Source organism: Bactrocera tryoni, chromosome 2 (genome assembly GCF_016617805.1).
Source record: "Bactrocera tryoni isolate S06 chromosome 2, CSIRO_BtryS06_freeze2, whole genome shotgun sequence".
Taxonomy (NCBI): Eukaryota; Metazoa; Arthropoda; class Insecta; order Diptera; family Tephritidae; genus Bactrocera; species Bactrocera tryoni.
Window position 1 is genome coordinate 22,256,585 of NC_052500.1, and position 15,410 is coordinate 22,271,994.

The window sequence follows — 15,410 nt, forward strand, 5'->3', positions numbered from 1 at the left end:
AGAGCAGTAATCACATATGCCAGAGCAGCTTAATTGGTATGGTCTAACAAAAAGGGACTTAAGAAACTTTTACTATTGACCACAACAACAAAACTGTAAATATTAAATTTCTGTACGTATGACCCACTTTATGGCCGACAAACAGACATTAACACACAATAAACTGCAAAAAAGATGAATTTCATATATGCATGTATGTGAAAAAGGATCTGCGCTTTGTTGTTGGCGAGAAGATAGGCCGAGCGGAGGCACAGCATGGCAAAACAGGTTGTTGACCGAAATTGATACGCATCACTGACGCAAAGTGACAGGCTTCAATTATGCAAAACGCTTATAAACATTCGCACATGCATGTGTACGAGTGTGTGTGTGTGCTTATATTTGCTTTGCCTAGCAGGTGCTGTCAGCACAGGCATCAATGGAAGGGCTTAAATACACACACATATATATACATATATAAAGAGGATATGTTTCATAAAGCATATGTTGCATGACAGGCGTGCAAACACAGCAGGATTCACAGCTAAAAACAAGAATGCGTATATTATTTTTTCTATATGCAAATATGCATATGTCCGTATTTATGTAACCAACAATTTATTTATAGTTATTTAACACTTTTTGCCGGCCAGTCCAGACCTACAACCACACACATGCATGCCACATAATCGGCACGCGAAAGGCAAACAGCGTTGAAATAATAACGGTACACATATTTTATGTAAGGTGAAAAATATATGCATACACTTACATATTTATATATATTTTATCTCCAACAATTAAATAGTTTTATTTACATTTTAGCGTCGGTGTTGCATACTTGTAGGCGTGCAAGCGCAAACAAATGAAAACATTGCAAATTTATGTGCGACGTTAAATTTACATTACACAAGCCAGGAAGGCACCGTTATTTTTTACACATTGCTACACAAAAGAGCGCTCGCACACCTTTATACCATTTATTTGTTGCCTTTTTATGATTAAAATAAGCAAACAGTTACCAACAGCTTGTGAGCATATTTTGCGGCAACGGTAAACTGTGTGGCAAATAGCTTTGGTAAGAAAATCCTTTGAAATTGGTGCAGCTTGTGAATAAGTATGTATATATTTACATACCAATTTGGGTATGCACGATTTATTTTATGTATGTTCGTACAGTAAGGGACTGAAAAGTGTGGCCAGGGGTCTTTTTATTGCTCAACTGCAATATCTAGATATTTTTGGTGGCTTGCTAGGATTACTTAGAGTAAAAATAATTTTTTAACTACACGCCAAATTGTAGGCAACAATATTTTAAATGAAAGAGTCAGAAGTTTGACGATAATGTGGCCTACATTTAGGATCAAGGGAGTTATAGAAAGCTGAGTTTCTTTTATATACATAGGTTCGTACATATACGGATATACTTTTAAATAGTAGGGAACGAGAATTACTTAGAGTAAAATTATTTTCAGATAATGCGCCAAAAGTTAGGCAACAAAATTATAAAAGAAAGAATGATCAGTTTGACGGTAATGTGGCCTACATTTAGGATGAAGTGAGTTATATAAAGCAGAAACACTTGGATATAGATTTATATAGAAGTATTTTTATGTTGTGGGGAACGAGTATGGTGCGAGGCAAGTTAAAAATTTGGTTAGGTTATTGTATGACCTTTATAAAATGTCCGCAATTAAAGCAAGAAGGCTCGTTAACTTCGAAGTTATAATATTCTTCAGATGTGCTTTTTCTATGGTATCAAAGGGTATAAAAATATATTTATCTTAAGTTTGATATATTAATTAGTGAAAAAGCTATGTGCTATAGCCGTCCGATCACACAAATTTGATCAATGATCGCAGCAATGCCTTGTAGAATATATTGTGCCAAATTCTGTGAGGATCCCTTGTCAAATACGAAAGTTTTCAATATAAGGACTCGAGTTTGATCGGACAGTTTGTATGGCATGTGAAATTTCGTGAAGAAATATCGTCAACCAAAAAGGTTTTCCATACAAGCACTTAATTCCGATGGTTCAGTTTGTATCGGAGCTATATGTTATAGTGGTCCGATATCGGTGATTCTTATAAGTGAGAAGTTACATGGATAGAGGAGGATGTGTGCAAAATTTCAGAACGATATTTGAAAAACTAAAGTACGAAACTGGTTAATTGTAGGGAGTTAGATACCTAAGCTTAGAAAATACTGCATTTAGGATGATGCGCGAAAAGGGAATAAAATTCAATAATGTCGATAACAATTGCTATCTACTCCAAATAACTTGACATTAAACTATGATAGATCTACACTCCGGCTACTTTAATAAAAATTTGTAAAAAGCTTATCAATAAGTCAGAAAAAATTATATTTGAAAACGCATTGCCTACATTTAGGATGGAATGAAGCACCGAAGTTAGAAATTAATTTACAAAAAGAAAGAATAATGAGAGCATTTCGTCAAAACGAAAACTTTTTGGTATTTTTATATGATGGAGACCATTAATATATAATATTTACCTAATATATGTATATATAGTATAACCACATTTGTAGCCGAACAGTTTTCAACTAACCTCGCTTATCTTAATTTCTACCACCTTCACTATGGTTAGTGCGATAAATACATATTTGTCCAAAACTAAAATCTCCACAAGCTCTTTATACAAATTGTTATCCGTAACACAAACAACAAGCGCACGAACAAGAGAGGTTACCTGAAGCAAGTGACAGAGAAGCAAGGAAAAAGAGAGCTTCACCGAACGCAAGTGACCGGGGTGAGAGGAAGCAGTTGATAGTGGCAATTTGCTGCTGTTACGCACACATATGTGCTTCAGTGCCTGCCTCTTTACTTAAGCCATTTATAAATGATACACACTCGCACACACACACACAAGGCTACAGCAAGAACTGCAAACAACGTGTTACCTTAGAAAATGTCAGCATCCTTTTTCAACTGCATTGTATAATTGCTACAAACAGATATCAGGTGGCACAAAACTAGCTGATTGCCTGGCTTTGCTCTTAGCATGCACGGACTTGGCTCGGCTTGGTTGGTAGGATAAAAGAACCATACGGACTAGGACACTTGCTGCACCACTTAAGGATATTAAAGCGTATATATGTGGATATGCATGTATGTATGTACATATGTGCGTGCGTGTGCTTCGGGTGCGAAGATAAAATGCAATAAGGGTTAATATGCCGTTATATGGCATAGAAGTTTGAAGTTGCAAGCAGGAGTAGTAAGAGGCAGATAAGAGTAGACGCACTCATACAAAGTTATATCCACGTGTGTGTGTGTAACTGCTTTGTATCACCCACTATTCGTACACGGAAACCACAATTATTTGTAATTTGCGCAATGGCGCGACTATATATTGCTGCAACTGACAGCAGAGGCGGCGGAGAGCCAAACGAACGGCAAGATAAGACAAAATGAATGAAGGAAGGCCTGTAGAAGAGTAAGAGAAGGTTAGGGCAGTACTTGAAAAGAAGTAGAATGGGAGGTGCAAAATTGCAAGAAATTACAAACACACAATAAATTTTAAAGCCAGAATATGTAATAGGCAGCAACTAGTGCAAAATAAAGGACAAAATACACACTCTCTCTTTCTAAGAAATTAACAAAAAAAAAAAAAACTAAAAGCATGTGCGTATGCTTGTAATTGCTCTTTGACCCATTGTTGTTTACACATGTTTAGCAAATTAAATAATGCGGTTACTTCGTAATTAAATTTCAGTATTTTTTCCCAAGCAAACACACACAGCCATACACACATACATAAATAATATGATTTAAAGGATAAGGCATTAATCCTGCACGTGCTCTAACAGCCATTTGCAACAAGTTTTTTAATTGTTGTTTTCGCTTTTAATTTTACACTCATTTAAGTGGGTTATCTGAGTAATCACTCATTTTAAGTTCGCTCGTAATTTTAAGTTGTGTAAGTGTGGGTGGGCGCGCCGGGAGGTTGTCTGCGTTGATAATTACTCGGACAATCCGACTTATTGTAGACATTTACGCAGCACTTGACTTTAATTGCTAGAATCTGTTTAATTGCTGGGCGGATTGTTGTTGTTGGCATACGTGTAAGCAAAACAAAATGGCCGAGTAGTCAAGGTTAATTCGGGTTCCATTGACCTAAGGAGATGTAGTGCTTTGGAGTTGTACATTTACTTTAAAAACATAAATGTGATAAAAGCTGGAAAAGCAGATAAACAAAATACATTGATCACAATGTCAAGTTTAGAAATGCTGTGTTACAGGGTTACCACCTGCAAATTTTTAAATATTTGACAATTTTTTATAAAGTCCCTTTATAAAATATTTTAGTTGAACGTCAGAGTTACTATGTTGCTAAAAAATATTTTAAAATCAGCCCTTAGGTGAACAGGGTTGCCATATAAAATATAGTTTTGAAAAAATTTTAAAATATCTGAAAATTTTATAAAATATTTTAATTGAGTGTCAGACTTGCCATGCCGCTAACAACTACTCTAAAATCAGTACTTATTTGCACAGGGTTGCCATATAAAAATTAGTTTTGAAAAAATTTTAACTGTATTTGGAAATTTATCTATATTTGTACATGTGTGTATGTATGTATATATTTCAGCATTGATGTGGGTAGGGTTGCCATATGAAAATTTTAAAAATTGCCATATGAAAATTTAAAAATTTTGTTACAAGATTTCTACATAAAATATTTTAGTTGGTTGCCAGGGTTATAATGGCACTAAAACTATTTTAAAATTAGTACAAATTTGAACAGGGTTGCTACATAAAAGCTGGTCCTAAATTTGTTTTAACATATTTGACTATTTTAGGCATCTATGTATATACATATGTATTTTTATCGCTACATGATTTTTTTTTCAAATTTACATTAATACCAGGGTTACCATATAACAGAAAATAATATTAAATTTTTCATATCAGTATTTTAAAAATATGTATGGCAGTTTTTAGTCTAAATTGAGAACAAAAAATTAAATAAATTTAAAATTGTAAATAGAATATAATACAATATCGGGCACAAGAATTAAAATAATTGTAAATAAATTATTATAATTTTTTTTGAAGCTACATTTCTATTTGTAAAATACTGGCAATAGTTCAAATAATCGTTCAAAATAATGTGTTAAAATATAAATATTTTTCCATTTTATGGATGCCAAATATTTTAATATTTTTTAAGCAATTTTCATAGCAAAAAATTGATTTTTGTTTAATATAAAAATATTTATTTTGTTCCACAAAAATTTAGCTTAATTAGTATTGTTTGGCTTATGGCAACCCTGATTTTTTTATGTATCATTTATCTATATTTTCTGTTAACCGAAGAGGTAGTTTTTTTATGAATGATTTTTCAGTAAATCACGAATATGGAATATTTTAGAATTGCCACTACAGCATTTAATTGTCTAACTACCTATAATTGATGAAATTGCCTTAAAAAATTAATATTTTAACTATTTTATCTCAAAAATATCATAAAAACTGCGAGTTCATAGCTCAGCTAAACAAATACAACTAACACCTGCACAAAATCTCACATTTATTATATGGATATATGCGCTAATGCCTTTTCTGTCAATTTTCCTGCAACAGTTTTAAAGCACTTAAAATGTTGAAAACTTCGATGAAATTTAACAGCTCGCACACAGCGTACATTCACTTCTAAAATCATAAATATACATTTTTTTCATTCATTCCCTCCCTAAATTTGCTTAATATCAATTTGTATTCAAGTTAAATTGGCTTAGAGTTTTGCCAACAAATTTACTTATCTAACAAAAGTTTGACGAAATCAAAAATATTTGGCTTAATGCACACTTTAAAAGCCGCTACTGGCTACAGACGCTATACCCCTCCTCCCATAACGCCACAACGCCCCTCATAAAGATGACAAATTCAACAAATTCTGTCTGGTGATTCGACCGACCGAGCTTAAAAGCTTAAAACTTCTGCAGTCACACACATACATACATACACACGTTTAGCGATATTACATTGAATAAATTTTGAAGGCAGATAACAGATAACAGCAAAGCCAAAAATTATACATTCACAAAATATGTATGTATGTATTTGAACAGCGCTACAACAAAAGGAACTTCAATTATCATTGAGTGCTTTAAAATAAATTATTTAATTATACGGCCTGCACGCGCCTATAAACCGCTGCCTCTCTCTCTCACTCCACTCGCATATCCGTAATTTTATTACTAACGTTGTGTTCTTGTTTTCGTTGTGATTAATCGCTTTAAGACATTCAATCTCCTACTACTTAACCAAAGTCATGCTGGCTTGAGTTGCCACTCTACCTAAAAACAACAACTATTTGAGCGTATATAATTGTTTGTAATTTGTTTGTTTGTGGGCGGCTAAATTCTTGGGTGCGACATTTTAGTCGGTAATGAGGTGCTGAAACACTCAATGGGTTATGCCTATATAGTTATGTATAGATATATGCATATACGCAAAAAGCGGTCTGTTTTTGTGTATTTAGAGTATGTGTGTACAAATGTCACTTTGTAGTTTAATACGGTCACTTTAAGGTATTCAGACGAAATATTTCAAACTGACAGCGAGTTTATTGGTAGGACTATTTTCTGAGGGAGGTCTATAATGAAATTTAACTGTTGATTAAATTAATATAAATGTGGCTTGCTGCCCCTCTATTACTGTCATATTAAAAATTAATTAGTATCAGAGCTGATCATTTGTCGGAGCCAGCGATATCAGATCACAAAAGCATATAACTCTTAAAATCATATAGCTACCATACAAAGTGAAAGATCAAGCACAAATTCTTGTACGCAAAACGAAATTTTTTCACGCAATTTGACATAAAATGTGAATCAAAGGAACACGGTTATAGAGTTTTTCAAATTTTTTATATCGGACTTTTATAGCATGTATGTAGCTGCCATACATATGGAACAATCGGAACAATCGGAACTAAGGGCTTGTATAGAAAATTTTTTATTTGATGAATTATCTTCGAGAAATTTGTCAGAGATTATTGTCTAAGCCAGTTATAAAAACTCCCAAGAAATGGTAAAGATTGGTTAACTACAGCCTGTAGCTGCCATACAAACTGAACAATCGGAATCAAGTGTTTGTAAGGAAAACTTTTTCATTTGAGAAGATATCTTCGCGAAATTTGGCATTAGCTATTGTCTAAGGCAATAATCCGACCAGCAAAGAAATAGTTCGGATCGGGTTACTATAACGTATAGTTGCCATATAAACTGAACAATCGGAATCAAGTATTTGTATGAAAAACTTTTTCATTTGACGAGATATCTTCACGAAATTTGGGCAGGGTTATTGCCAAAAACTATAATGCTATCTCCGAAGAAATGCTTCAGATCGTGTCAATATAGCATGTAGCTGTCATACAAACCAAACGATAAAAATCAAGCTCTTGTATGGAAAACTTATTCATTCAACGAGATATTTTCATGAAATTCGGCAAGGGTTATTGGCTACAACAATAATGCAATCTCCCAAGAAATTGTTAGCATATAGCTGCCCTACAAACTGGGCCATCAGAGTCCAATTCTAATAAGGAATTGTTTGTGTTAGCTTTGATGCAGCCAATATTAGTGTGTTCTCTTATTTGATGCCATATATATACTGTATAAGATATACATATACATATATATACATATATATATATATATATATATATATATATATATATATATATATATCTTATACAATATATTTAGTATATATTTAGCATTATAAATATTTAATATTTATTAATTATATATAAAATTACTTTATTTTATAATTTATAATAGTAAACCAGCAAAATCTTTGAAAAATCTCTGTCTGCCACACATTTATCCATACTATTTAACGAATGCTTTCAAATATAATTCTCGCTAAAAACTGTAATTAATACTTATGCACTTGTATGAGCTCGTTCCAAGTGAGATTGATTAAAAGGTCAGCGAATTACCATGGAATCTATGCGATTATTTTAATTATATTCGTTGTTAATAAAATGCGTAAATAAAGCTGTCTATATATTTGAAAATTTGAAAATGCACGCTACCAAATATACAACCACATATACATAGCTTTATGCTGTTTAATTTTTGCTCATCAATGCATTTTAGCTTTTCGCATTAGTTGCGTGGCTTTCATGCACCACATCAACAACAACAACTTGTGCGCCGCGCTCAAAACGCATCATTTAATTTGACCAGTTTTAGCCAACAACTTGCGGGTGTTTAGCACAAGCTTGTTGTTTTTGTTGCAGCTGGCCGCCATTGAACACACGCAAGTGCAATTAAATAAGCGACATATAATTTTCCTATACTACCAGAGAATTAATTACACATTTAACGCACGAAATTCAAAAATCAATTTTTATTTTGCCTTTTCAAATTTCGCCGCATACGCAGTCGCATGACCACAACGCATTTTCAAATGCAATTTTTGATTTATGTGAACACTGAATATTTCAAACATGTATGGATACATCTAAAGCATATATGTATGTATTTGATTTTTAGTTAAGCGTGTGATTATCGCCATATCAAATCACTTGTTGTCAACGCGCCACGAGTTTTTAATTATGGGTTTTCTAATAAAATTGATATTGCAGGCGGTTAGAATTTATTTCGAAATCACTCAAATTTATGTTGTTCGATAATAGTGGGTTTAGTTTTTAATTTTTAAAATCCTGAGTTGTATGCAGGTGATTTTAGTATAATAGTTTAATTAATTTTAAGTCTTTTCATGAACTCGTGAGATAGACTGTTAAGTATAACTGGTCTGGAGAGCTCTGTTAAGGGGTCTTTGGGTGCTTAATTTTGCTTAAATTTTCAATATTTATAAATATGGCATTATTTTACAACCAGATATATTTTTATTAGTATTTGTGATTAAGATTTTTTTCTTCTATTTTTATTATAATAACTTTTTTTCGAAGTTTTGAAATTTTCAATTGAATTCCCAAAAAACAATTTCAAAGAAGTGACGATTTTACAACCAAAAGTTCCTAAAAGACGTTTTTTAATCGCGCAGTTGGAAGATGGAGTCACGTGTATAAGTTCATGGAAGTGAGGAAAATTCTCTGAACCCGATTTTTACAATAAAATTTTTTTCAGCGAGGAAGCTCACTATTTGGTGTGCTCTATGAATAGAAAGAAGTGCTATTTTTCTTCGAAAATTTCATATTTTTTCAAAAAATAAAGCCGATTATAATGTTTTAGTCAATCCCAAACGTTAAATAGTAAATATTATCGACTTTTCGTGCTTGAATTAGATAATGTTATTGTGTGACCTTTGGTTCCAACAAGACGGCGTTACATGCTATATAGTCTATGAAACAATGAATTTATTGAAGGAAGCTTTTGGTGACGTGAGATAAACGTCATGGACCTGTAACGAGGTCTTTGCTAGTTCGATCTATATCGCTAAACTAGTTTTGTTGAGGTTAAATGAAGTCACCCGAAACGATTGACATCTTGAAAGAGTGTATTCGACGCGTTATTGCTGACACACGACCCCGATTGCTGCAAAAGGTGGTGGAAAATCGGGCCTCTAATGTAGAATTTACTAGGGTCGGCAGATATTTTGAGGTTATGTGGAGCATGCAACAGGTCGTTACTTTAGAATTATTAAAAAAAAAAAAATTCATTACTTTTTTTGATCATTTTGATTTTTGAAGTCTAATGAAAAGAAAAGATATAAGGTAAAGATAGAAGGTATATTAAGCGTTTGTGATATTTCGAGGTTATGAGAAGCATGTAAAATGTCGTTAGTTTGGAATTATTTGAGGAAATTCCGACCCCTATTTTTAGGCCTCGAAATTTATTTTAGAAAAAGGACAATGTCTTATTTTGAGATCATTCGAGCCAGTCGCGGCAGTCAGTTGAACAAAATCAATTCGAAATGGCAAACTGTTATCTTCGTAATAAGCCTAAATTCTTGGGCATAACACTAAATTATATGTGCTTTATTGCTACTTGACCACGTGTTCAAAATAACACCCTTTACGAGGGTACCAACTTTTAAGGGCACTAATTTATTAATGCAAGGGCTCAAATAACCCTCAAGGGATAAAAAAAAAATACTTCGAAGTAAAAAAAAAGTTTAGCACAGGAAAATTAAATTCCTGGATTGAAAACTCTACTAAAAAATTATACAAATTATTGTTTCAGCATATAAACTACAAAACAACAATAAAAAAAACAAAAAAAATTATAATAATCACAGCCCAACATGACTTGCAACCAATCAATAACCGCAGTTATTTTAATTAAAATAACATTACCAAAACAGTTTTTTTAAAACTCATTTATGCTTACACACGCTATATATGTATTTATCTAGAATACAGCATTTTGTCACCAAAAGTAATAGTATATTAATTTACACCTGTATACAAACAGACATACATACGTTTGCGTAAAGCAAAGCAATTCACATGCTCAATTAATAATTAAAATACCAACCGGCGAGTGTTACGAATGGAACAAAAACGAGTGCTTTTTGTCATTGAGGTGAAAAACTGTTGACACCCACAGACATATTAACGGTACAACAAATAACTAAATAAAATAATAGTGGTCATGCAGTGGTGACAAAGTGGCATATATAATTAAGAAAAAGGTCGCATTTAACACTATGCGAAAGCGGGTGCAATGCCAGTAGGAAAAATATGGTTTGTGGGAAGCAGAAAGTGAAGAGAACAGAAAAATTATTGAACTTAGTATTCTGCTTTCAACAATGAGGTTTTCGCAATAAATAACGAATTTAATTTTGAAAAAGTTCTATGCAATGTATCATTTTTAAACCAGTTTGATTTAACGTGGTTACAAACTAGTTAAAGATTAGTTGCATTATTTCATACTAGTTCAGAGTCTAATATTTTAAAACAGCTAGATCGAACACTGGAGGATGGAGTCATGTGCAGAAGTTTCCGCAAGTGAGCAAAGTTCTCTGATTGCCATTCAGTTGGAAGTGGCCAGAAACGATTCTTTTACATATGGCTCAAGCCGCTCAAGACTTCCGGTCTTAGACCAAGTGTCCTCTAGGTAGCCAAAGAACATCCGTTTGAAGGCGAGCTAAAGTGAGAACGCGAACCATTCCTCGCCAGGGCTGTGCGCTGGGTTTGAAACTCGCCAAGTGAAAAACGCCCCCAATGAAACGGATAACTTGGCTATAATCGCGTAAGCGGTGCCTAAGCCGGTAAAGAAGAAGAAGTTTCAAATTCAAGTTTTGTCAAAGGATTTTAATAAGTTAAATTCTCACACCGGTATTTTGAAACAACTAGGAACTAGTTAGCAATAAATAAAAATTTTTGTAGCGATTTCATGAAACACATTGAATATTATAAGACAAGTGTTAATAACTTTGGGATCCATCATATTTTTCTGAGTAAATTTAAATACGAAGAAAGCAAAGCTTAGAAAAATGAGCCGAACTAGAAATCCGTAATCATGAGCTGGTTTCAAATTAGTCTCTTTAATTTCCTACTGGTCCTCATAATACACCGCGTCAGTTGCAGCGAAGCTTCATGAATAACAGAAAATCATTACGCCACCGTGCTGAGTTATAATTATGAACACTCAATAGCAACACATTTAGTTCGGTGGCAAATTCACACGAGAACAAATGAAATGCGTGCGAACGGACGCTCCAACCGACACGCTCACAAGTAAATAGTCCCCAAGAAAGCCATAGCAAGCGATGGCACCCAAAAGCAACTAAGCGTAACGTTACGTTACTGAAGTGTATGTCGATGTGGGGAAGGGCATTATAATGTGGCTATAGCCAGATATTAAGTGTGTTAGAGCATATACCAGAAGTTGGTGAAGTGTGCCTTGGAGAATATGGCAGGCTATTACGGCACGTGTGTCCAACTGTTGCGGACATCTGCTGAATTACGAAAGTGTATGTTGCCTGGTGGGACTCCACGCAATATAATTACTTAAAGTCAGTCAGTTGAGTGCAAGGTAATCGATTGCAAGGTGGCTTGCTGGGGTGGTGAATGTTTAGATGACACGTCGGTTAATTGAAATGCGCAGCCAATTTTTATAATTACATCTTCATATGAGCTGGTAGAAAGCAATCACATAGGGTCGGGAAGATATTTTGAGGTTATGCGAAGGTTTTCCGGCACATCGTTATTTTAAAATTATTTAAAAAAATAGATTTTCATCACTTTTTTCGATTTTGAACTCGAGTTAAAAGTGAAAGAAAAAGAAAAGGTCAGAAGATATGTTGAGCTTATGTAATATTTCGAGGTTATATGGAGCATGTAAAATATCGTCAGTTGGAATTATTTTAGGAAAACTTTGAAATTTCGACCCTTATTTTTAGGCTTCGAAATTCGTTTTAGAAAAAAGGCAAGTTGATATTTTGAGGTTATGTTGAAGAAGTAGAATATCGGAGTGATTGCATTATCTTGAAAAAACTATGGATTCTGACACTAATTTTTGATTTCGAATCAAATCATTAAGAGGTTATGTTATATTTTTAGGTTAAGTGGTATTTCGAGAACGCCTGTGAAAGAAGAAATTCGATATTTTGGAATTAGTCTAAGAAAACTGTGTATTCCGGTATTTATTGTTCGAATTCGAGCAACAGTTCTTGAAAAATATTTTTAGGTTAGGGGAAAACTGTGGATTTCGATACTTTTTTTTTCAATTTCGAACCTAGCAACCTATGTAGTTTAGCAAACAGAAACTATTTTGTAGTTAAATACAATTTTCGATATCGAACTTCGAACCACAGTTGAGTAAAATTTTGGAAAGATGTGTTATATTTATTAACACAAAAAATTTTTATGGGGTTATGTGTTATTTTAAGCAAATGTGGAGAGTTGATTTCGACACATTTTCTTTTCGATCTTCGCATTTCGAATTTGAATCTCAGTTTAGCAAAGCGGCAAGGTCAGAAGCTAATTTGAGATTAACTGCAGATTCCTACAATTTTCGATATCGAACTTCGAAAGTCAGTTTGACAACAAACAATATCAGAACATAATTTGAGGTTAATTTTGGAAAACTATGGAGTCCTAGACTTCTTTTTCGAAAAAAAAAAACAAAAATTTTGAGGTTATATGTTACTTTAAGGATATGTGGAGCGTATACCGACACATTTTCTTTTTAGAACTTCTCAATTCGGCTTTTTCGTGACTCTTCGTAGAATACTTAAATTAGGTATAATAAAAAAATATGAAAATTTCTACTTACAGTTAACATTCAATGTGGCGGTGGCTTCCAATCGTTGACCATCATTCATAGCACGATTTCGTACGATACACTTGTATTTGGCGCCATCATCTTCGCGACGCGGTTGCAGCGTTAGTGTTGCATTTGTTGGCTGATCCTTTGAGCCGCCCGAACGTACGGCGGCGTGCAGTGGCGTATTGGTGCCCTCGCGATACCAACTGCAGCAAAAGCGCGGAAATGCAGTGCAGATGTGGTCGGCGAAAATAAGCGCATGAAAAGAGAAAGTTGGAAAAAGCGAACAGTTAGTGTTGTTGTATAATGAAAGGAAAGTAAGTAGAAATGCCATGTGGCATCGAATCAAGGCATATAATATATAGCAGATGTGTATATGTAAGTCAGTGTGGCACGAAAAACGTTGCAAGTTAATTTGTGCACACTTTGCATTTGGGCTTCTTCCGCGTCGTTCGTGATTATTTCCTGCTCGTTAGCTGCATTCGCGTTTACGTGAAAAAAATTCTACTTGCATTTGTGGACTTGGCTTGTTGACACAGAATTTTCTACGCTTTTATTTTATTTTCATTTTCGTTTCTTTCTATTCTACTTAGTATCAGCTGGTTCTATATTTCTTTCGCTGTTTTGGCACAGGCAACCACAATTAACTGTGTCGTAAATATTTGGGGATTGCAAGACACGCCAGCGCTTCTCGATGTCAGCAGTTAGCGCAGGCAGGGTTGCATGTAGAAGAAAACATGCTTTTTGGCAGTTGCCACGACATGTGGAATTAAGAAGTTTTATTGCAAATTTATTTCTTACTTACGCGAAAAATAACTGTGAATTCGCGCTTGCTAGTAAAACAGAAAATAGTATAGAAATCAGCGTTGCATTTAGAGTCAACGGGTGAAAAACGAAGGAATTGATTATGAGAGTCGAATACTCATGTAATAAATAAATTAAGAAAGAAGCAACTGGAAGACTGTATCAACTGAGTGAAACGAAAGCGCAAAAATTGGCAAACTTGCGAAGCTAAGCAAATTATTTACATGTCATTTGAAAGGCTTAGTCGAGAGTGAATTGCGGTTCAACTTTTTGTTATGATATGTTAATGAATAGCGCGGTTTGATAGTTGACTCCTTAAAATCTAAATCCTCCTTCGTCTTTTGGCACGAAATGACGTTGATGTCAAATATTTAAAGCGTACAAATTAACCTCAAAATAGGCGCCATCACTTTTCACTTGACTTAACTCAAGTAACCTTACTATTCTTTGTAATAAGCTTTGGCTGGGATGGTCTTCAACGAGTCTTGGGTTTAATGAGTTCAGCCCATTTTTGAAGCGCCATTCGCTGGATTGTTGGACACTTCTTACGATATATTCATAAATTGGCGTTTTACCATGTTCTACCACATTCTACCACACCTCATAACCAAAATATTAACCGAAATGTGTTGAGTCACAAGAGATGTTGAGATCCTTAGCTAACTCTCTTATAGGTAGTTGATGATATTGAAAACTCATCCTAAATGTAGGCTATGCCTCGCCCATCATGATACTCAACCATATGAGAGCTTACTGCTTCAAATCTGTGCTTAAATTTAACCTTTATGATACTATACTAGGCAGTTAAAACACTTTTAGAAAACAAGCAAAGCAAATAAGCGTAGCCCGACTTACATAATTTTCGCATTTTAACAGAAAATATGGAAAAGAAATACGTTCACCCAGTTTGGTTGGACTGTAGTAGTTGATGACATAGTATATAGCTTGAGAAAACTAACAAGCTTTAAGGTGTTACATGGGCTTATGGATTTCAAAAAATAATTTTTTAGTGCCTTATTAAATTCTACACCTCTAGAATATTTTCCGACATAAAACGTGAAATTATCTGCTCACCGAAGTCTTCTCTCAATAAATCCATGGATTGATGCGAAGTATGGGACGTGTCGGGGTTTTGTTGAAACCAAATGTCACCAAATGTGTAATTACAGCTTTGTGAACTTGTGCGCTCAAGGCTAGCAAGGCTTAGTTCTTCGCTAATAGCGTATGTTTGTATTAATAATAAGTTCTAAGTATATCTATATGAGAAATTGAAATTTTTGAAAAAAAGCTGTTTTTTGTGCGAGGAAATCCATGTAACCCCTTAAATATTCATATTAAGGCAAATAAGTACTTCCATTTGCCAGAGTTCTCAAAGCTTGAAAAACTACAAATCTGTGTTGGTTAGTTTT

The 15,410-nt window shown here is 34.0% G+C and overlaps 1 protein-coding gene across 7 annotated transcripts in view; it reads right to left on the reverse strand.

Moving 5' to 3' along the window:
* LOC120767406 (muscle M-line assembly protein unc-89) overlaps positions 1 to 15,410 on the reverse strand; it is a 305,856-nt gene that overhangs the window by 107,764 nt on the left and 182,682 nt on the right. For all 7 annotated transcript variants that reach the window (XR_005704690.1, XR_005704691.1, XM_040093448.1 and 4 more), the window contains exon 5: positions 13,207 to 13,403. Coding sequence is in view for 5 of the 7 variants with exons in the window: in XM_040093448.1 (XP_039949382.1) it covers positions 13,207 to 13,403 (197 nt within the window). In the remaining 2 variants the exon portion in view is untranslated. The remainder of the gene's footprint in view (positions 1 to 13,206; positions 13,404 to 15,410) is intronic.